The sequence below is a fragment of the Toxorhynchites rutilus genome, chromosome 2, assembly GCF_029784135.1.
Source record: "Toxorhynchites rutilus septentrionalis strain SRP chromosome 2, ASM2978413v1, whole genome shotgun sequence".
NCBI classification, from domain to species: domain Eukaryota; kingdom Metazoa; phylum Arthropoda; class Insecta; order Diptera; family Culicidae; genus Toxorhynchites; species Toxorhynchites rutilus.
The window spans coordinates 128475093-128498633 of record NC_073745.1 but is presented as its reverse complement, the minus strand read 5'-3'; the positions used below and the strand labels follow the sequence as shown (position 1 = coordinate 128498633).

Here is a 23541-nt window from a genome sequence, read left to right as displayed (position 1 = left end):
TACCTGACGCGACAACGGACTGGATAGAATGTGCAGCGTAAGGGCTTTAGGTAAATGGCTAGGCTTCATGATGTAAAATTGATAATTATAAAGTCAGTCTAACTTGTACTCTCTGTGAAAGCGGTCTTTCCTTTTTAAAAACTCTTCGATATCCTCATGTAACATAATTGGCGCAGTCGGTAGGATTGCTCGTTTAAATGTTCACGCGTAGATCCAATTCGCGAAAGTGATTTCTCGCGCGCACGAATATCGAGTGGCTGATGATTGGAGAACTACAACGGACGCACGAGTGATCTATTTTCTATCAAGTAAGTAATTAGATCTTAGTCAAATTAACAAACATTTAATCGAAGTGATACAAAGCTTACATGAAAAAAAAAGCTGTATCCACATCCATAAAATATAATAAAAAACTACTAATTCAGAGAGACGAGCCCGGGTAACACCGTAAGCGACTCTCTTTATATCACAAAAGTGAACTACTAATCTAAAACAAAACCAAACGTTAAATCAGACAAAAAAAATCTAGCAAATCTAACAAGAGTGATTTAATTTTTACCTTGGAGTGCTTTGTGAATAATTGCGAAAATAATGAACCCAAACAGTTTTAATATATCCCCTGAATTACCGAGGAGCAATACCTCAGCACAGGAGGAAAATTTAAATGAACACGAAGAAGCCGCCAGAATTGCTCAAACAGCGGTAATGTTCGACAAGGCGGAGAAAATCCTAAAAGCGATGCAAACGCCTCAGGCAATCCGCGAATTGCCGCAATTCGACGGTAATCCCGTCAAATTACACTGCTTCATTAGAGCAGTGGAAAATCTGTTACCCTTTTTAGAAACTCTTAAAGGGACACCCTTCGAGCAAGTATGGCTTCAATCCATACGCTCGAAAGTAACCGGAGATGCGGACCGAGTTTTAGAAACATACGGGACACCGCTAATCTGGGAAGAAATTAAAGCTAACCTGATAGCTTACTATAACGACAAGCGTGATTCTGTCACGCTTACTCGCGAATTGTTCCAACTGCAACAAGCTGGAACAATAGAAGATTTTTATAGTTCGGTTCATCAATTGCTTTCGCTTTTGATAAACCATACAAATATTTCAACATCCGATCTCAACTTGAGAACGGACAGAATCTCGACACACCAGGAGAATGCTCTTCAAGTGTTTTTAGCAGGACTAAAAGAGCCCATCGGCGGGAACGTAAGAGCCCGCCAACCAAAAAAATTAAAAGAAGCTTTCGATGCTTCTATTGAAGAGAGAAACTATCAAAATAAATGCGGCCTTAATAAGATGGAAACTACAAATCGATTCCAAAAACCGATTGTTGTAGCACCACCTCCCCCACCAAGACAAAAGAACTGGAATAATTTTAATCATTACCAAAGATCCCAGTATCAGCCTCAAACGAATCATTTTAATCCACAGCAAAATTTTTCGAGATTACAAATAAACCCTTTTAATCAACGGCAAAATTTTCAAAGACCTCAAATGAATCAATTCCACACACCTTTCCAACAACATCAGAACCAAAGCTTTCTAAATCAACCGCAAGTTCCTCCGCGAAACGTATTCGCCCCAGACCAGTTCAGATGCCGAAGCCTACTCCCATGGAAGTAGACCCTTCAATGAGATCTAATAAAATAAATTATATGAATAGACCTCGGAGAGCCATCAATTACCACGAAGGCACAAATATGTCTGACCCTTACGACCCGTACGAAGGACCAAATTGTGAGTATGAAACCTATGATGAAGAAAATTATGAGCAAGATAATTATCACAATGAACCGATGGCTAGTACATCTTTTCAACCTGTGGTGAACAATCTGGAAGAGAGTGTCGAAGAAAATACCACTTCCACTGATGAACTGAATTTCCAGATAATTACGGCCCAAGAAACTCCTCCGTAAACAATTTTATACCGTACATACAAATAAATACCACTAAAGGACCACTAAAGTTTTTGATCGATACGGGAGCGAACAAAAACTACATTAGTCCGAAACATATCAATTTGGACAAATGCAAGTTCACCAAACCTGTAAAGGTAACGAACGTCAATGGTTCGCAAAATATAGATCAATTTATAGAATTCAACCCTTTTTCCACAATACCAGGATCAAAAAAACAATTATTTTACATATTCGACTTCCACAAATTTTTCGATGGTCTCATAGGATATAAGACCTTACGTGAACTAAAAGCCAACATATTAACAGCTCAAAGTGAGTTGAAATTCCCCACTGGCGTACTGAAAATGTTTCGAAAATATCCAAATTCGGCAATAATCCAGTTAAATTCCAATGAGACGAAAATTGTGAATTTACCAACTATCATTAATAATGGAGAATTTTATTTGGAAAATGACATTTTTCTCTCTAAGGACATTATCATACACTCTGGTATCTACAATTCAAAAGATAGCCATGCTTTTTTTACTGTATCAAACATATCAAAAAGCTCATCAAAAGTATTAATAAAACGTCCTCTAGATGTTGAACTTAACAATTTTTCCTTAGAGGAACCGAACCAAGATTATGTAACTCAATTTGGCAGGACACCTATTTTCGACCAGTTGAGAGTTGATCATCTGAACAAAGAAGAAAAATCTAACCTAATGAAAGTGATTTCAGATTATGAAAGTATATTTTATGTAGAAGGCGAACAACTGACCTTCACCAACGCGATTAGACATAAAATTTCCACAAAAGACGATATACCGATTCACCCGAAATCTTATCGCTACCCTTTCTGCCATAGAGAGGAAGTTCAGCGACAGATTTCGAAAATGCTTGATCAAGGCATTATAAGACCTTCAAGTAGCCCTTGGACTTCACCAGTCTGGATAGTCCCAAAAAAGATGGACGCATCGGGCCAGAAGAAATGGCGACTTGTCATAGATTATCGTAAGCTGAATGAGAAAACGATCGATGATCGTTATCCCATTCCTAATATTAACGACATTCTTGATAAGCTTGGCCGTTGCATTTATTTTTCGACACTTGATTTGGCATCTGGATTTCACCAGATCGAAGTGGATAAGAGTGACATCGAAAAAACTGCGTTTAGTGTCGAAAAAGGACACTACGAGTTTTTAAGAATGCCATTCGGTTTGAAAAATGCTCCATCAACGTTTCAACGCGTGATGGATAACGTTTTGAGAGAGCACATTGGTGTCCGATGTACATGGACGATATCATCGTGTTCTCTACCAGCCTAAAGGAACACCTTGACAACCTGAAGAAAATTTTTGATAGTCTTAGAAAATTCAATATGAAGGTGCAACTCGATAAAAGCGAGTTTCTTCACAAAGAAGTAGCCTTTCTAGGCCACATCGTAACTCGTGAAGGAGTAAAGCCAAATCCCGAAAAAATGGAAATCATCAGAAAATGGCCACTTCCGAAGAATGAAAAAGAACTAAGAGGATTCTTAGGAATTTTAGGCTATTACCGCAAGTTTATTCGAGACTTTGCGAAAATAGCCAAACCACTTACAAAAACGTTGAGAAAAGGAGAAACTATCACTCACACTAAGGATTTCGTAGATGCCTTTGAGCGATGTCGAAATATTCTTACATCGAGTGATATATTACAGTACCCGAATTTCGACAAACCATTTATTTTGACAACAGACGCCTCCAATTTCGCAGTTGGAGCCTTTTTGTCACAGGGGCAAATTGGCAGTGACAAACCAATTGCCTTTGCTTCTCGAACGCTGAATAAGTCAGAAGAAAACTATTCCGCAATCGAGAAAGATCTTTTGGCGATCGTGTGGGCATGTAAATACTTCCGTACTTATCTTTACGGAAGAAAATTTACTCTATACACGGATCATAAACCTCTCACATATTGCTTAAACCTTAAAAACTCAAATAGCAGGCTCATACACTGGCGCTTATACCTGGAAGAATTCGACTATGAAATAAAATATAGACCTGGGAAGCAGAATGTGGTGGCCAACAGGCTTTCGAGAATACGAGAGGAATTGAACGCTAACGATATGGAAGAAGATTCATCTTCCTCATTTGAAAACGAAGAATCGTCAGATGGAGCTACAGCCCATTCCGCAGATACCGATGATTCTGCGTTCATTTCTTTAACAGAATCCCCTCTTAATGTCTTCAGCAATCAAATTGTCCTCAAAATCGGCCCCAACGATGATAATACTTGCGAGGAGATTTTCCCCCGTATTTTCAGACGCACTATCACTAAAGTAAATTATGGAGTTCCTTTTATCATAAAAGTTTCTAAAGATTTTATTGACCCAAAGAGATAAAATTGCATTTTGTGTCCCGAATCTGTAATTCAGACCCTCCAAATTGTTTACAAGAACTTTTTTAGCAGAGGAAAACCATTTAAAGTTTTCATTACACAAAAAATAGCAATAGACTTGAAAACCGCAGAGGAACAAAATGAAATCATAGAACAAATTCATACAACCGGGCACCGAGGCATATGGGAAAACAATCGGCAAATCGGAAATCGTTACTATTTCCCAGCTATGAAAAAGAAAAAAAGGCAGTTTATAAGGCTCTGTCACACCTGCAACAAAAATAAGTACGAACGACACCCTTATAAAATCCAACTGGGCTCAACTCCAGATCCGAAAAAGCCTTTAGAAATTGTTCATCTAGACATCTTTATCAAACAACCTAATATATTTCTTTCATTTGTAGATAAATTCTCTCGATTTGCAACGGTAATTCCTATCAAATCCAGGAACATCGGCGACGTAAGGAAAGGTTTAACCAAGTACTTTTCTATTTATGGTACCCCAAATTTAGTTATTAGTGATAACGAACCCGCATTGAAATCCATAGAGATTAGAACACTTTTAGACAACCTAAATATCCAGATGCATTTTACTCCACCCAATCATAGTTCGAGTAATGTTACAGTGGAAAAATTCCACTCAACTTTGAGCGAAATTTTTCGTTGTACTAAGCCTAATTATCCCGACATAAACGAAAAAGAAGTTTTTAGAATAGCTTGCACCATATACAACAACACAGTCCACTCTAAAGGGTATGTCACATCAAATTGCATCACGGAAAAAACGCTGTAGAAATTTAATGTTTAGGAATTATATCTTCTGCTTTCGCTTATAATCAGATAAGAGTGTATAGATCACGTTGCCCATGCTTCACTGTCAATTTTCTCGTAAATTTGGAAAAATGTCGTCGAACGAAAAAGAGCGTCGTGAATTAATCCTGTGCACTCATTTCGAGAATCCGGAGTTGTCACATCGGGACATCGGTAAGATGCTGGGAATCGTCCAATCCACGGTCAGCAGAGTACTAAAACGATACTTCGAGAACCTAACCATCGACCGGAAGGTGAAGAACGGCAAAAATGGATGCTCCGTCAGTGAAAAAGATCACAAGCGCGTAGTTAAGCAGTTTAGACGTGATCCGAGAAGTTCGGTCCGGGATTTTCGCAATTCGCAAGCAGAAACTATCCAAGTTTGCCAAAAAGTACATGGTGTGGCAAGCGATCTGCTCTTGCGGAAAGCGGAGCGCCTCCTTCGTGATGACCGGCACGGTAAACGGGCAGGTTTACCTTAAGGAGTGCCTACAGAAGCGCTTACTACCACTATTGAAGCAGCACGAGGGCCCGTCCATCTTCTGGCCGGATCTCGCTTCGTGCCACTATTCAAAGGACGTGTTGGAGTGGTACGAAGCCAACGGGATCACCTTCGTGCCAAAGGAAATGAACCCGTCCAACGCGCCGGAGCTTCGCCCAATAGAGAAATATTGGGCGATAATGAAGCTGGCCCTCCGGAAGAACCCAAAAGTTGTCAAATCGGAGGCGGACTTCAAGAGAAAATGGATTTCTGCTCAAAAAAAACTACAACCTGACGCTGTACAGAACCTTATGGACGGGGTAAAGAGGAAGGTGCGAGCATACGGGCTTGGGCTCGAAGTATGAATAAAAAGAAAATGCCAAAAGTTGTTTAATAGTTTTTATTTTACTGTCTAAAATTTTCAAAAGGATCGGTCTACTGGGCGAATTTCTACAGCGTTTTTTCCGTGATGCAATTTGATGTGACACACCCTTTACCACAAAAACCAAACCCCGGGAAATATTCTACGGAATAAGGGATGGAGAGGAAAGGCCTCTTGATATGGAAAAGATTTTAGAAAACAGAAACAAATTCTACAATGAAATTATTGTACAATCAGATAAAACTAAAAATAAAAATTTGGGTTACCACAATAAGAAGAGAGAACATCCACCGGTTCTTCGAGAGGAAGAAACCGTATATAATAGAAGACAAGGAATAAGGAACAAAGGAAAAGAAATGTATTTCCCAGTCAAAGTTGTCCAAGATAAAGGTAGAACGTTTCTGGACCACTCTGGCAGAGAAATACATAAAGAAAACATTAGGCGCAAATGAATTCATACAAAATTTTATTCCAAATTACAGATGGTGTGGTTTCAACTTTTCACATTAATATTTCTGACTCTCACGAAGACCACATCACAACACATTCAAATATACGACCTAACAAGGAACCCTGGGCTATTGACATTACAAACCGGAAATACACTGATCAGGACGGGACAACATCGGATATACCATTCAATCGACTTGGATAAATACCGACCACTTCTAGAAAACGCACGCCAAGCTATAATTGGACTTAAAACATTCACAGACTTCAACGATATGAATAGACTTCTACCAAGAAACAGAATAAAGCGAGGAGCATTTGATTTGATTGGATCAGGAATAAAAGCAATAACCGAAAATTTAGACGCAAACGATTTAAAAGAAATCAACCAAGAAATTGATTCAATTAGAGCAAACAATCAAGAATTAGCAGGCAAAACAACATTCAAGTTACAATCAATAAGCATTTAGAGAAACGAATAAATAAAATCATAGAAACACTGAACAAACAACATGAAGTAATTAAACAACAATTAATCACAGCAAGACAATCGTTTATAAATAACAAAGCAATCAATCAGAATTTCACAATTGTCAAACAAATATTCAAGGTATCAAATCATTTAGACATTATTCAAAAACATTTTGAAGAAATATTCGAAGTAATTCAATTAGCAAAAAATCACATTATCTCAAAGAACTTTCTTGAAACAGATGAGTTAAATTTCATTATAGACAAGTTAGAAGAACAGAACGTCACGATACTAAGCACAGACCAGGCTTATGATTACTTGGACATAAAGGCTATCTACAAAGGCGCTTTAATCTACCTTATAATTGGAGTACCCCAAATATCCCCGGATTTGTTCAGCAACCTACTTCTGGAGCCTCTTCCAGTAAATAACCAGATTATTAAACTACCGTCACATCAAGCAACAACAAATGGAAAACTTACATACTTCATCAACACAAATTGTCAAACTATTGGAGAAAACACCATATGCAACGAAGACGATCTACAAGATGTATCAAACGACGAATGTTTCTCCAAAATAATACATGGACTCAAAGGGAAGCGCACATTCACCACGTACAGAAGAACAACAAACGTAAAAAGGCTGACAGATAATCATATTATCATAAAGAATGCCTCAGTTACGCTATCCACGAGTTGCGAACCCAATAATAGGACTCTGTCCGGTACGACTCTAATTTTCCTTTCCAATTGCAACATTACACTGGATGGAAAAAAATTCAGCACATCGAAATTTACCCCCAAAACAATACCTCTGATTGTACCTATGGATGGTATCAAAATTGAACAGGAAATAGTCGAACCAATCCCAGACCTCCATACACTGAATAAACTCCATATTGAAAACAGACAACAACTAGAAATTCTCAGAAACCGCTATACAACCCAGTCCACAACAAGTATAGGGCTATCATCATCCTGCATACTTTTCGTCATATTCATTGCAATCTATGCCAGATACAGGAAAAAACCAACAGCAGAAGAAAATAACTCGAGCAATAATATCCATGTGACAACTTACACTCAAAAAGACGAAAACCAAACACAAGTTGTATCGGGACGATCCAAACTTGGTGAGGGAGTAGTTAACGCAAGCAACATCATTTTTCCCACAGCAACAGAACCGATCACTGTGGAACAGTTTATCGGTAGCATCAATTCGCGAACGCAAGCGAAACAACAATTTAGGACACCAACGTAAAACATCGATTCGGACTCTGTACCTGACGCGACAACCGACTGGATAGAATGTGCAGCGTAAGGGCTTTAGGTAAATGGCTAGGCTTCATGATGTAAAATTGATAATAATAAAGTCAGTCTAACTTGTACTCTCTGTGAAACCGGTCTTTCCTTTTCAAAAACTCTTCGATATCCTCATGTAACATAATTTATATACTACACATAGGGATGCAATTTTGTTCAGTGGAGGCACCGCTTCGATTTTCATGCCATCTGATGGAAAACGCTTCTGTATTTTTGCACCACATCATTGCTGCATCTGCACTGGAGAGTAAGTTTAAAATTTTGGAAACAAGAGCGTAACGTTTGAGGAGCAAGAATTTGAGTTGACCCAAATTTTTTTATAACTCAGAAACTGCTTTGAATGCAAACTATTGAAACCACAGGAATCTGTAAATGTTTGGGAAATCACCAAATCTTTTAAATATGCTCTAAAATCCATGGGAACATCATAAATCGCCGTGAAGTTATCATAAATATTGTGCTCGCCTGTGGAGGCGATCTGGCGTAGTGGTAACATTCAAACCTCATAGACGTAGTCAAAAAAGTTTGAATTCCACTGCTCTAGAGCATAGGCGACGCGTGACCAAGTGAGCTACCTGTTCAATCAACAATGGTATGTGTGTTTTCTGTCGTTTCCATCGGCTTCGTTCAGCAAAAAAAAAATGAACCTAAAATGTCATTTTTTTCTGATGGAGATAAAAAAAACTAGACAGATAATTGGGTTTGATAAATTTCCCATGGAAGATAATTATATTAGCTTACTTGCAAAAAATTTCTACGCCCTTGCGAGCGGTTTTCCGGCGGGTTCAGATGAAAGGTTTAATCCCGGTGGTCATTACTGCTTATGTCGTAGTGTTGTTTTGTGTTGCGTGCGGGATGTGTGGTGTATGTAATATCCTGAAAATCTCGGATGAGCCTCAATAAAATAAAAACGACCCATAGTGGTTACGACTTATGCCTTTATTTACCACACACAGAATAAACTACAACCTCGTTCTCTCTATGAATGCCACACCACTCTCTCGAGGTGTCTCTTTCATTCTCTCAGGATACCAGAACATCCTCCCAGTACACAAAAATATGAAAAATGACTTGAAATTGATTCATTCACTTTTTACAGTCTCAATGATGATCTGTTATTTCTACAGCATCAAGGTAGCGTTGTAGACGTCTTATTTGTCTTGGATTCTGATACTTACGCAATTCACTCTTTCCGACCGGTTCTTCAAGCTCGCTCTGAAGCAGTCTTCCGAAAAGCTACTCAAACATAAACATGCGTTTCTCACATCATAAACAAACACGATGTTTATAATTCAAGCACATCATGTCCAAACATACCACCCGTTGTCGCAGTATTCATTGCTTTTGTTTCGTTTCTTTTCATGCACGAACAAAAATAATTTCTCCTAAAACATTTCTTTGTAGAGCACATTTTTTACAGAAATTAACTAGAAATTTAGTTCGTATTGCAAAAATTACGTGAACTCAGAGGCTATGAACTCATGCACATTTTGCAAGTCTGATTAAATAATCCATAGTGTTGCGACAACTGAAATTGAACACTGGAAACACGGGCAGTGTGCAAGTGTTCCATTGTTTTCTCGCTGTGCTCTTCGTGTGACAGCTCTCGACTATCACAACGATTGACGTCATCAACAGCAGCATCCGGAACCGCCATCTTGAAGTGTTTCATTGTCGTTTTGTAGAACACACGTTTTGTATTGTCTATCTAATAAATGTAGTTTTTATATTCGTTTACGTCCGCGTTTTATATTGTTCGAATGACTACCACGTCACGGCCAGTCTCACGCAACGCGGCGTAGCAGTGGCGACTCGGGTTCGCGGTTTTCGAGTTGGACGTTTTTTTTTTTCTCGTAAAGTGATACGGACCAACAAAATCGCGCCTCCCACGCGCAAGAAAAGGAAGCTGCCCATGCCAATGGAGAGAGATTCGGAGATGCAATCCGTTCCCGTTTCAAACAACATCCCCGCGCACCCGCTGCCGACAGACGCGCTCATCCTCCAGATACTACAGCAGCTTCAACAACAGCAACAAGTCACCAACCAGCTCCTCCACAATCAGCAGCAGGTCCACGAGCAGCAACGTGCATTCATCAGCCAGCAGGAAAATGCCCTCCGAAACATTCAAGTTCAGGTACCAACAAACACAGAAGTGATCCTCGATTCGCTAGCGAGCAACGTGAAGGAATTCCGCTATGACGTTGAAAGCAACATAACCTTTTCATCGTGGTTCTCGCGCTATGAGGATTTGTTCTCGCAAGATGCATCCCGTTTAGATGATCCAGCTAAAGTGCGGTTGTTAATGCGGAAGCTCGGCATAGCGGAGCACGAACGATACAGCAGTTTCATACTACCGAAAACTTCCCAGGAGTTCTCCTTCGCCGATACGGTAGCCAAACTTAGGGGCTTGTTTGGGGCTGCTGAGTCAATTTTCAGCAAACGTTATCGTTGTCTGCAGGTTTCCAAGAAATCGACGGAAGACTTTGTGACATACGCCTGCCGAATAAATAAAAATTGTGTCGAGTTCGAGCTTGGTGCCCTAACGGAAGAGCAGTTTAAGGGCTTAATTTTTGTATGCGGATTGAAGTCGGAAGCAGACGCAGAGATTCGGACGCGACTCTTGTCTCGGATCGAGGAGAAAGATGACGTGACTCTCGAACAACTATCCGCAGAATGCCAACGTCTTATCAATCTACGTCACGACACGGCGTTGATTGAGGAATCTAGCAGGGATGTGCACGCAATCAGGAAGAAGCGGTTCCAGAGACGGCCAAGAATGAAACAGGATAGCTCCAGTTCACAATCATCACCGGGAGAAAGGAAGAAGGAACCACCAAGTCCGTGTTGGTACTGCGGCATGATGCACTACACCCGGGACTGTAAATACAAAACACATCAGTGCTCGGAGTGTAGGCATTACGGACATAAAGAGGGTTATTGCGCGAGTTCTAAGAAGTCCCGACGTAGGCAAACGCATAGAAATATGCGCAACGTTACGGTTGAAACCAAAACCGTTAAGGTGTCTGTGAACAGCGTGCGCGGAAGAAGGAAGTTTGTATCAGTCGAGATCAACAGCGTTCCAGTCCGGTTGCAGTTCGATTCAGCATCGGACATCAGCGTTATTTCGACTGAGACATGGAAGCATCTCGGAGAACCACCTGTCCGCACATCATCAGTGACCGCCAAAACTGCATCAGGCGATCCTCTACAACTATTGTCTGAGTTCGATTGCTCGGTAATGATCAACGGTGTAACGAAAGTTTGCACGGTCTTCGTCGTGGCACAGGATCTCCACATTCTCGGACTAGATCTAGTGGAAACATTCCAGCTGGATACACTGCCGATGAACGTCCTTTGTCGTCAAGTCAGCGATTCCAGATCCTATGCTGATCGCCTCAAGCAGACCTACCCATCCGTTTTCAGCACCAGTTTGGGATATTGCACTAAGGTCACCATCAAACTGGACCTCAAGCCTGGTCAAAACCCGGTTTTCCGTCCGAAGAGACCTGTGGCATACGCCATGTACCAGGCCGTCGACGAGGAGCTTGATCGACTCGAGCGTTTGAAGATTATCGAACCAATCGACTACTCGGAGTGGGCCGCTCCGATCGTTGTCGTTCGCAAAGCCAACGGAAACATACGGATATGCGGCGATTACTCTACAGGACTGAACAATGCACTCCAACCGCATCAATATCCGTTGCCGTTGCCGCAGGACATTTTCATCAAGCTCGCACACTGCAAGATCTTCAGCATTATTGATATGTCGGAATCATACTTGCAGGTCGGAGTCGACGAATCTTCTAGCATGCTTCTTACTATCAACACCCACCGAGGTCTCTACAAGGTAAATCGTCTCGCACCTGGCGTAAAAGCTGCTCCAGGAGCATTCCAGCAACTAGTGGACACCATGTTGACTGGCCTCAAGCACACTTCCGGTTACATCGATGACATCGTGGTTGGTGGTGAAACGGAAGAGGAGCACTGGACGAACCTCAATGCCCTGTTCCAGCGTCTACAGGAATTCGGATTCACCGTTCGAATCGAGAAGTGCTCGTTCGGACGGCAGCAAATCAAATATCTCGGACATCTTCTGGACCAGCACGGCGTTCGACCTGATCCAGCCAAGATCGATGCCATCACACGCATGCCTGCTCCAACCAACGTCTCAGAGGTGAGATCGTTCCTCGGTGCAATCAATTTTTATGGCAAATTTGTCCAAAATATGCGCGCTCTTCGCCATCCATTGGACGAATTGCTGAAAGCAGGTGTCAAATTCGACTGGACATCGCAGTGCCAGGGAGCGTTTGATAAATTCAAAGACATCCTCTCGTCCGATTTGCTACTCACACATTACAATCCGAAACTGGAGATAATAGTTTCGGCTGATGCATCGTCAGTCGGCCTCGGGGCAACTATCAGCCACCGGTTCCCCGATGGCTCGATAAAAATTGTACAGCATGCCTCCAGAGCCTTAGCACCCGCTGAGCGCAACTATAGCCAACCAGATAGAGAAGGCTTGGCTATAATCTTCGCTGTAACAAAATTTCACCGCATGCTCTTCGGTCGAAAATTCCTCCTTCAAACGGATCACGCTCCATTGCTGCGGATATTCGGAAGCAAGAAAGGGATACCAGTATATACCGCCAACCGGCTCCAACGCTGGGCTTTAATCCTACTAATGTATGATTTCACAATGGAGTATGTAGCCACTGATAAGTTTGGCCATGCAGACGTTCTTTCGCGCCTAATAAATAATCACGTGAAGCCTGACGAGGATTACGTCATAGCATCTGTCACCATGGAAGATGACGTCAGGTCAGTAGCGTTCGATCCTTTTAATGTGTTACCTATCAATTTTAGAGAGGTGCAACAAGGCACCCGCACGGATCCGGTGCTCAAGAAGGTCTACCGGTACATCCAAATTGGATGGCCTAAAAGTTTGCCCCGTAACGCCGATCGAGAGCTCCAACGTTTCCACAATCGACACGAGTCTCTGACCACGGTTCAAGGCTGCATTTTATTCGGCGACAGGCTCGTTATTCCATCCCAGCTGCGTAAGCGATGCCTCGACGAGCTCCATCGTGGTCATCCGGGCATACAGCGGATGAAAGCACTCTCCCGCAGTTACGTGTATTGGCCATTGCTCGACAGTGATATTACCGACTGCGTGAAAGCTTGTACACAGTGTGCTTTGGCGGCGAAATCACCGCCAGTAGCTCTACCAGTACCCTGGCCTAAGTCCACGAGTCCATGGCAACGGGTCCACGTTGATTACGCTGGTCCCATCAATGGCGACTACTATTTGCTCGCTGTGGACTCCTATTCGAAATGGCCAGAAGTTGTTCAGACAAGTCGCATAACCAGCGCAGCGACCATCCGCATTCTCCGCAAGATATTTGCTCGTCTAGGGATGCCGGACACATTGGTGTCAGACAATGGCACCCAATTCACCAGCTCTGATTTCGCTCAGTTCTGCACCAGCAATGGTATAGACCACGTGACTACCGCCCCGTTCCACCCACAATCAAATGGTCAGGTGGAACGTTTCGTGGATACGTTTAAGAGAGCGATCAAAAAGGCTCACGAGGGGAGAAGTTCGGTAGAAGAAGCAATCGACATGTTTCTGCTAGCGTATCGAAGTACGCCAAACTGGTCAGCACCAAATGGCTTTTCGCCTTCGGAACTAATGTTCGGTCGGCGCATACGTACGTGCCTCGAATTACTACGTCCTCCTGCAGAACAATCATCATCGCCTCCACCTACCAAACCGAAGCGATCCTTCAACTGTAGTGAACCAGTGTACGTCAAATTGTACTCTAAAAACGCCTGGAATTGGGTACCAGGCACAGTTCTCGAGAAAGTGGGACGAGTAATGTACAACGTTTGGACTGATGGGAGTCGTCTAGTCCGGTCTCACGTTAACCAGATGAGAAGCCGAACATCATCCAGCTCTATCGAAGGTTCCGGTAAACCGCCGTCAGCCAGACATAAAACCTTGCCCGTAAGCATTCTCTTGGACACTTGGGGCACACCAACGACTTCGACTGATATAGCACCTTCGCCATCGCCATCGCTATCACCACCCATGATTCCAATGAGTCCAGTCGTCAGTCCTAGTCAGGAGTCCTCATCATCTTCATCGACGTCTTCCAACTTCGAATCAGCTGCAACTAGTACACCAACGATACAGCTTCCACGGCGCTCTTCTAGGCCTAGAAGACCACCTGAACGGCTTAACCTGTATCGATGATTCTAACGAGGGGAGATGTTGCGACAACTGGAATTGAACACTGGAAACACGGGCAGTGTGCAAGTGTTCCATTGTTTTCTCGCTGTGCTCTTCGTGTGACAGCTCTCGACTATCACAACGATTGACGTCATCAACAGCAGCATCCGGAACCGCCATCTTGAAGTGTTTCATTGTCGTTTTGTAGAACACACGTTTTGTATTGTCTATCTAATAAATGTAGTTTTTATATTCGTTTACGTCCGCGTTTTATATTGTTCGAATGACTACCACGTCACGGCCAGTCTCACGCAACGCGGCGTAGCACATAGCTATTTTCCGTGAAAAGAAACATTCTATGAAGAGAAGGAAGCTTTCTATTAGAATTTTTTTTCTCCGTGCATGTTGCAATTGAAGTCTGGGAAACCGAGTGCACAGTGGAGAGACGACATACAATTGCTGGCCAAATAAATAAATAAATACCTGAAAATTAGTTTTAGATGGATGTTTTCAGGAAAGCTTACACCTATTCTTGGTATTTTGATGTGGGAAACTAAACATCTCCGCCACGCTCTAATCAATTTTAGTAATTGTTCAAATAGCTGATAATGGCGGATGCTACATAAATTCAATTTATAAATTGATGCATGGATTAAATAATGATATCAATTGTGAAGAACTCTGATATCAAATGACTTTTATTTTGTTCAGAAAAGATAAAGAGGTGTATTTTACTTGCCCAAAGTTTCAGACGAAGCACCCATTGTCATGATAGATTGTTCCCTTCCATTTTCCATGTCAACACACCAACACACCGTGTATTGAGTGGTGGTGGTGTGGTGTCTAATTCGCTTCTTTTACTCTACACATTGCCGTTGCTTGGGTGAAAATACAAGAGAAACTATATATGATGTTTGAACATCATGTGAAACAAACATGTCACATTTTCAAACAAAACATACGAAAAAATCATGTTTGTCTACAAACACAAAACTGCGAGAGCAGCGTGAACATTGTTCGTCTCGTACGCAGTGTTTGATGTGAAACACGGAAGATTGCTCTGAAGTTTGTGGCTTCCTCGCTTGATGTTTACCCAGGCTTCGTTGGATGCGTTTGAGGACGAGAATCTGTGGAGAGGTAATAATTTATAACAAATGGTAGAAAGAATAAGAGATACGAATGATAGTTACTTAATCCTGATGATGTGTTTATCCTGTTTTCCTTCTGAGAAGAGGATTCGTTAACATTTCCCTCAGCTTCTTCTACCTTTCGTTGAACTAATTTTTTGAGCACTTTTACATTAGGATCGTATATCCTATTCGTTGACATATCCATTATCGTAGCTCGCCCTGGTCCAGTGATTTGGACGACCTTGTGTAGTATTTTATTATATGTGGAATCAGCCTTATCTCGCTTCTTTTGGTTAGCCAACACCATATCTTCAACCTTGATCAGCGACTCCTGGGCATGGCGGCTAGCATCTGCTCGCAGGTTTCGATTGAACTTGTGGTTGCTGCAACGTAATCAGCTTAATTGTAAGCTGCAACGTAATCAGCTAAAGCTTCTTTCCAGTTTAGCTGCGCAAGCTTCGCGTTAGTAGTTATTTTATTTATTCCCTGCATACTCCTTTCGACCAGCCCATTCTCTGTGGTATTCAACGGCGTACTATGGATCAACTTAATACCCCATACTTCCTCCAGCCACTACTCAAGGATGACACTGTTGAAAGGGTGTCCATTATCCGCTTTCAATGTTTTCGGAACGTAATAAGCGAGGGGCTTAGAATGCAAGGGATGTAAGTGACTTGATCGATTTCTCTTCATCAACTTTTTCTTTAGTTAATAACTCAATTGCAAAAACGTTCCAATTTAAGTTTGCTATAGAATCAGATAGGTGAGGTTCTGACCTATCTTCCACATTGTCAAATACAGCTGGAAATGTATTTGAGGCTAATCTATGACCAAAAGAGAGAGTCGATGTAGAGAAATCGATCAAATTATTTACACCCCTTTCATTATAAGCCCCTCAAGTATTAAAAACTCTTATAAGCGCTTTCTTTACGGCTTCAACATCAGTTTTTCCCATTGGAATTGCAACTAAAAACCGAGAGTAGTTGTCTGTAAGAACCAGTACTTTCCAGTTGTTTATCTCCGATGCTGTTGAGAAATCCATCGAAACATAATCACAAGGATTTTTGCGAAGCTCTGTTATTGTGATGGGAAGCGGTGTACTGTGCAATGTAACCAATTGACATTCTGGACAGCTTCTTACAAACTCTTCAACCCGGTCCATACCAGACCACCACAAACCCTGTCGCAAAGAATTTTTCATTGTGGACATTCCAGGGTGACTCCGATGACCTAACGTAATGCTCTACCACGAAACGTTACCGGTAAGACCATTTTTTCAACCTTCATTAGTATATCTCCTTGCGTATATAGACTTCTTTGAAATGCTTGATAATTTGTGATCTCAGGTTGCCACTTCTCGTTTTTGCCAAGCCATGCGACAACAGTTTGGAGTTCGACGTCTTTCATAGACTCTTCCCTCACCTGAGTGTTGCGTACACCCTGTAAGTGACGCCGCACACAACCACACGGCACGGTGATTTCCGACCTGCCAAGGCGAAGGTGGCTGCCATTGGCAGTGACAGATGAGAAACAAAAAAAACAACATTCCATCACCAGAAAGTTAAACGTGGATTGATAAAAAAAAGGCTAGCTGATTAATTCGTTAAAATTCTACCTAAAATCTATTTTATTGTTATTAAAAATAGTTTGATTTAAAACTTAATCCTATTGTGCTAAAACCAAATGCTAAAAAGAGTAAGAAAAAGCGTTAAAACCTTAAAATTAGCTAAAACAAATTGTAAAAAATATAGGTTAGCGCTACAGGAACCTATCAAACATAATAAATCGCACGACAGATAGGAAACGTACAAACGTAAGTTTCAAATGAACTTGTAAAACCATTATCCAAAACTGTTATTATTGTAGGAAAATTTTAATCTCTCTCTCGCTGTGAAATAAAGAGGATTGAATTTCGGGAAAAGTGTTTCCGTCGTTGCATTTTCAACACTGAGCGTTAGTCAAAGCTAATAGTTCATCACTTATTGTAACAGGATTAGCGGTAACTGAGCATAATTCGTGGGAAATTGTGTCGAAATTGTAACAATAATGGTCCATTCGAAGAAGCCAACCCTCAGCTCTCGACATAATCCTTTTTCCTACATCCTTCCGATCCCTATTCTTTGTCATGAACATCAAAGCTTCACTATCTGGACGCAATATGAAAAGTCTGCCGAGAAAATAATAAACAAACCGTTCCATAGACCAAACGATTGCAAGGGCTTCACGGTGCAACTGTGGATATCTACGTTCTGCATTTGTCAGACTTTTAGATGCACAAGCAATGATTCGATATTTTGTCGTGCCCTTAACCTCTTGTACCTAGACCCCAAGACGACGCGTCTGTATATCGGTTGGTCGTGTTTTTTTCGTCGAAATAACCTCTCAGTTGCACTTTTAAGATCATCAGAAGGTCTTTGACGTTTTTCCTCCCAAATGAACTTCGACTTCGATGCAAGAAGGTCGCGTAATGGCATTGTCTTATGCGAGAAATTCTTAATTCACGGGCTTAGAAACGTCAACATTCCTAACAAACTGCGATCTTCCGATATGTCTTTTAGATTTTGAAGAAGTTTTATATCTGATATTTTACTTTTCATCGGAAGGATACCTGATCCATCGATGGTGAATCCAAGAAAATCGACGAAGGAACGATTATACACGGACTTCTGCTCATTGATCGTCAAATTATTGGCTCCCAGCACTCTCTCGACATCTGCTACATAACTTTCTAATTCCTCCAGTGTTCGTCCGTAAATCAACACATCATCGAGATAGACAACGATATTTTTGCATTTGATCAATACTACCACTTGATAATTGATTTCTTAACTTCGCGATAATCCACAACGATACGAAAGTGATTAGTTACTTTCGGCACTAATACCAGAGGTGATACATAGGTGATAACATCGTGCTCTTTGTCACCTCTTTCTATAATTCCCTTGATTTCCATGACCCGCAATCTTTCATTGGTGGCACTTTCAAAAGCTTTGGGATATTGTATCGTATAATTTGCTTCGGTGTTATGGAATCGTCTATCTTGAATCGAACACCCTCGATCGGCATTTTAGGAAAATCCTCGTTAGTCTTCAACGGTGAATCGTGATGCGCTGTTACGATCGTATCAGCTTCTGTCCAATTAACAAATCTGTCATTTACCTGCTCAAATCCAATACGAATAAAATTCAAACGAAACGCTGTCTCATATCCAAGAAGCGACAAATTCGCCTCTTTCACAACGAAGAATTTGGCTAATTGCGCTGATTGAGTAGGACGAAGATGTGTCCTCTGTACTACTAGAATTCTGGCCGTCTTCTTTTTTCGCAACTTTTATTAGTTGGCACGATCCGTCGAAACTCTGCAGCGGCCATGAACCTGCAAGCCATTCCGATCTGACGCCCCCGCGTTCCAAATTCTGCCCTGATTCAACTTTAGTATTCCTCGTTGGTCTTACAGCGGCGTCAATTTCATCACTTGAGTCATCACTAACCAAAACGTCGGACTCGTACCAGGTTACACTCATTTTGAAATCTATTTTTGAGATGAAATATTCTAAAATGAATGCACAAAGTGTAATAAAATTAGTAGTTTTTTCCTCACTTTATTCTCCTTACAAGTGTTTTTTTTTTCTTGGACGTCTTTTCTCTCGCTTCATCATTTGACATTTCTCCGTTGCAATAACGTATGAGTTTGATCATTGCAGTAGTGATGCCAGTATTCCGATGATAAATGTTATGCCGTAATTTACAGTAATTTTGTTTTACTTAGAACAAATTTGATCTATTGCAGTACTTATTCATTATTAGTTTCGTTTAGCACTCGTCTTGGTTCAGAGAAAGTTACAAACTTTAATATCACTTGGCTATGAGCTAAACTCAGCGAAAGTTTCCCATTTTGCTATTTCGCTTGGCTATGAGCTGAACTCAGCGCAAGTTAGTCATGTTTATATCATACTTGGCTATGAGCTGGACTCAACGCAAGTTATTCGTCTCCACTTGGCTATGAGCTCAACTCAGCGCAAGTTTCTTCTTCGGATACTCAACTTGGCTATGAGCTTAACTCAGCGCAAGAGGATTAACATTTTATTTTGTTATTTTGTTATTTTGTTATTTTGTTATTTTGTATTCGCTCGGAGCATATCTCAGCGCATACATTATTTGTTTTATCGATATAAACTGTTCCACTGGCAATACTTCCCAGCTTAATGAACTCCCCGTTTCTTTCTCTTTTATTTATTCTACTTACCAAATTTACATAGCTGTTCCGTCTCCCGTTACTTTTGTATACAAAAACTAACATTTTTCTGATTTATATAACAATGTCGCACACCCCAACAGATTCGATCATGTTGGCAGGATCGCCAATGTAATATCCTGAAAATCTCGAATGAGCTTCTATTAAACGACCCATAATGTCTACGACTTATTCTTATTATCTCTATGAGTGCCACACCACTCTCTCGAGGTGTCACTCTCATTCTCTCAGGATACCACAGTGTAGTCAAAGGTAGCCATCAGATTACATTCATCACGCTGGAGAAATTTCATAATATGGAAATTACAATTGAAGGGCTTTGAAGGAAAGGGATATAAGTGATACGATCGAATTCTCTCCATCAACATTTTCTTTAGTTAATAACTCAATTGCAAAAACGTTCCAATTTTAATTTGCTATAGAATCCGATAGATGAGGGTCTGACCTATTTTCCACATTGTCACATACAGCTGGGAATATGTTTGCAGTGAGGTTATGACCAAAAGAGAGAGTCGATGTAGAGAAATTGATGATGTCACTTACATCCCTTTCATTTTGAGCCCCTCAATTAACAACCTTCGATAATCCCTCGTCCATGCTATAAATGTGAAATAATAAAAAATAAAAAATAAATTTTTGACGTAGGACTACGTCTTTCATTTCTATACCGGGGTGTAAAATCAAAGTTTCGAAAACGAAAGCGTTACGCCGGAGACCGAGATTTTGAGCGTTAATAGCTCCTAAACAACTGAACGAAATGGTATGATAAACACTTCAAGATAAAATGTCTACGCGTTCTATACTTGTTACTTTCTGATCCAAAAACTTGTTTCAATAGTCTTAAAATTGCTTTCAAAACAGGCTATTGAAATCACCAATCGGTATATAAGCGAGCGCCGCTCGGAAATCCACTCAGTTCTAATTGAACAGCGATTGGAGCATGTTGTCGCTGTTGTGGTGAAGCTCTTCGTTTATCATGAAAGCGCGGATGAACGGTGTCACCAAGAGCCTGTTTGTGCACCTTAGGCCAGAAGGGAATCCATCAGGAGGAGAGTGATGCCACAAACGGTTCCCCGGGAAGATCTCGAAGCAGCCGCTACACACACACACACATACACGTGCGGAATTCTTTCCGTTTGGACGCCATTCAGTATCGAGAAAGATCCGGAAAATAATCTGCCAGTTCCTCTGGGAATTTAAAAATACATTCATGTGAAAGAGTTTATTTGAATGTTTTCTATCCATTTAACACTGTGACCAAATACATTTGGTTTTGTGATTTTTCAATCAATCGCAATTAACAGGATAGCTTCTGAAGAATATTCTTCCCCATCAGTAGGATATTTCCGTATCCAGTATTGTATGCGCCCGCAATCGATTATTGCTCAGTCGCCGAAAGTTCCGAGCTCAGAGAGTTCATTCCCCTCTAGTTTGCCTTCCAAATTGCCATCGTAAACCACGCCTTCTCTCGATTCAATCACGCACAAAAAGCATACTTAAGCGATATTCTGGTGGTGAGACGCATTGATTTTTCATGAGGACATCGACAAGACAACATCGTTGCTGAGGGTGCTGGTCGGCGAAGGATCGAGATCTGCCCTGAAACGCAAGCAGTTTGTTTGAAACTGTGAGGGAGCACAGAGAAGCCGATCCTTTAGGAGAAGAGAAGGTGACCATCGAAGTAGCCGCTACACACACACAAACACACACGGAACACATACGCGCACGGCATCGAGAAAGATCCGGAAAATAATCTGCCGGTTCCTCTGGGAATTTAAAAATACATTCATGTGAAAGAGTTTATTTGAATGTTTTCTATCCATGTAACACTGTGACCAAATAAATTTGGTTTTGTGATTTTTCAATCAATCGCAATTAACAGGATAGCTTGTCGCCAGATCGAATTTAGAAGACACCCTTCGGGCCCGAGGAAGGCAGCCCATGGTGCCGGTGAAAGACGTGTTGGCTCGGTTAGACCTTGATTACATGTCCCAAATATATGTATTCCTTAAAGCTATCGATCTTCGTGTGTGATTGTCCTTATACCCTTAGTTTTTCCTTTTCCTTTTCCTTTGTGAGAGATCGGATCCCTTCTTAAGAATAAGATGAAATGTAAATACATATTAGATATAAGATAGGTTTAAGAATTGAGTGTGATGAGTGTGATTGAGAGTGTGAGTGAGATCATTGTCAACATATCCTCATATCCCCTCCTTTTCCTGAAGAAAATATGTCACCCTTCTAAACTCGAGTCGACCGCGAGTAATCGGTTTCCTATATTATTAACATTAGAATTAAGGAAAAATGTATATATACTAGTAACAATACAGTGAGGAGTTCGGCTCCTTTAAACTTATGTATGCCTGTAAAAATAAACGATTTGAACAAAAAAAAAACAGGATAGCTTCTGAAGATTGTTCTTCCCCATCAGTAGGATATTTCCGTATCCAATATTGGATGCATAAAACCTTGTGCCTCCAACGTAACGCTCTCGTTTTCGAAGTCCCCCAAATATTCATTCATTCAGATTAAATTCAGATTCAACTTCAAACAAATGATCTCTAAATCAACGATAGTCCTACGTCACCCTTGCGGTTATACCATAGATATAACCCACTTCCTGTTTTTTTCTGAGATTACGTACCTGTCCTATGGACAGTTTGAACAGGCGTACGTGTCGCCACTACTTTATAGCCCATCCTTCAATAGCAACTGTAATATAAACACAGGACCATATTTAATCCGCCATCAAACACCCCTAAAAAAAAGCGTAAAATGTAGCTATTAATCCACAATTATTAAAGCGTGATAATTTAATGATTACTTTTTGCAAACTTGTTTTATGTTGGTTTAATTGATTTTTTACGAGTCTGGCATGGTAATAATTGAGTGCTTGAGCCCTTTTTTGTTCGGGGGAACTTAACATCGGGGGAAGATTCTCCCGTGTGCGTCTCTCTTGCTTCACGATTCTTCACACAATAAAGTTGTAAAGAGACATCGCGATTTCATTATGTGATTCGAAAATGATGAAAGCCGTAATTCGGTCATTCCATGGTTCTTAGATTTTCGTGCAAAGTGGTACTTTTGTTACTTATCGCAAAAGAATAAATGTATTCAAAATGTGTTGTACCGTTTGAATGGAAAGTATCGTCAAGCGACATGCTCAATTTTGCGATTTGGGAAAAATAATACAATAATACAATGAAATGAGCATCATCCTCCTATACTTCCTGCAACTATATTGAAGAAAACTATTCGTGTGGATGGAACTTAATTGAAAAAAAGTTATTAGGAGTAACTTTTATTTCTGCATATTCTATCGAAACTTTTGATGATTCTCTAACATATGGAATCATTCCGAAGCAATGAATTGTGTTTCACATTCAGCGAAATTCCTCACAATCCATCAGAAGAGTTCCATTTAGCTTCATTTATCAGCCGTATCAAACATCTCGTACGCACATATCGAAATCAAACGCTTCCTAAACTACGCTGTAAATCCAATTCACACTGGCGCGAAATATACCGACAATGTAAATAGTCCACCCGATTTTCCTGCAGCCGACATGTTTCCCAACCAAATTTACCTAATGAGAGCCTAGAAACAAAACAGCATGTTTCAACCAGCATACCATCCGATTTCAACTGCTAAATTCATCGAAGTATACAATAAACGATGAATTTATTTGCAATTTAATTAGTAAAATTCGCTGGCATCAAATATG

At 40.9% G+C, this 23541-nt stretch overlaps 2 protein-coding genes across 2 annotated transcripts; both read left to right on the top strand.

Annotated features, from left to right (window-relative positions):
• Nucleotides 1-591: 591 nt before the first annotated feature.
• LOC129766112 (uncharacterized protein K02A2.6-like) lies at nucleotides 592-11874 on the top strand. The gene is made up of 3 exons (XM_055766567.1): nucleotides 592-781; nucleotides 10063-11819; nucleotides 11869-11874. The coding sequence occupies exons 1-3, from the start codon at nucleotides 592-594 to the stop codon at nucleotides 11872-11874; spliced, it is 1953 nt and encodes a 650-aa protein (XP_055622542.1).
• A 92-nt stretch (nucleotides 11875-11966) lies between these two features.
• On the top strand, nucleotides 11967-14456 carry LOC129766111 (uncharacterized protein K02A2.6-like). Its single transcript, XM_055766566.1, has one exon. The coding sequence runs from the start codon at nucleotides 11967-11969 to the stop codon at nucleotides 14454-14456; it is 2490 nt and encodes an 829-aa protein (XP_055622541.1).
• The last annotated feature ends 9085 nt before the right edge of the window (nucleotides 14457-23541 follow it).

Excerpts from the sequence above, each read along its gene's own strand:
- LOC129766112 (XM_055766567.1), top strand. The coding sequence starts at position 592 with ATGAACCCAAACAGTTTTAATATATCCCCTGAATTACCGAGGAGCAAT. Across the intron at positions 782-10,062 it reads CGAATTGCCGCAATTCGACG|TGATACGGACCAACAAAATC; the intron begins GTAATCCCGTCA and ends TTTCTCGTAAAG.
- LOC129766111 (XM_055766566.1), top strand. The coding sequence starts at position 11,967 with ATGTCGGAATCATACTTGCAGGTCGGAGTCGACGAATCTTCTAGCATG.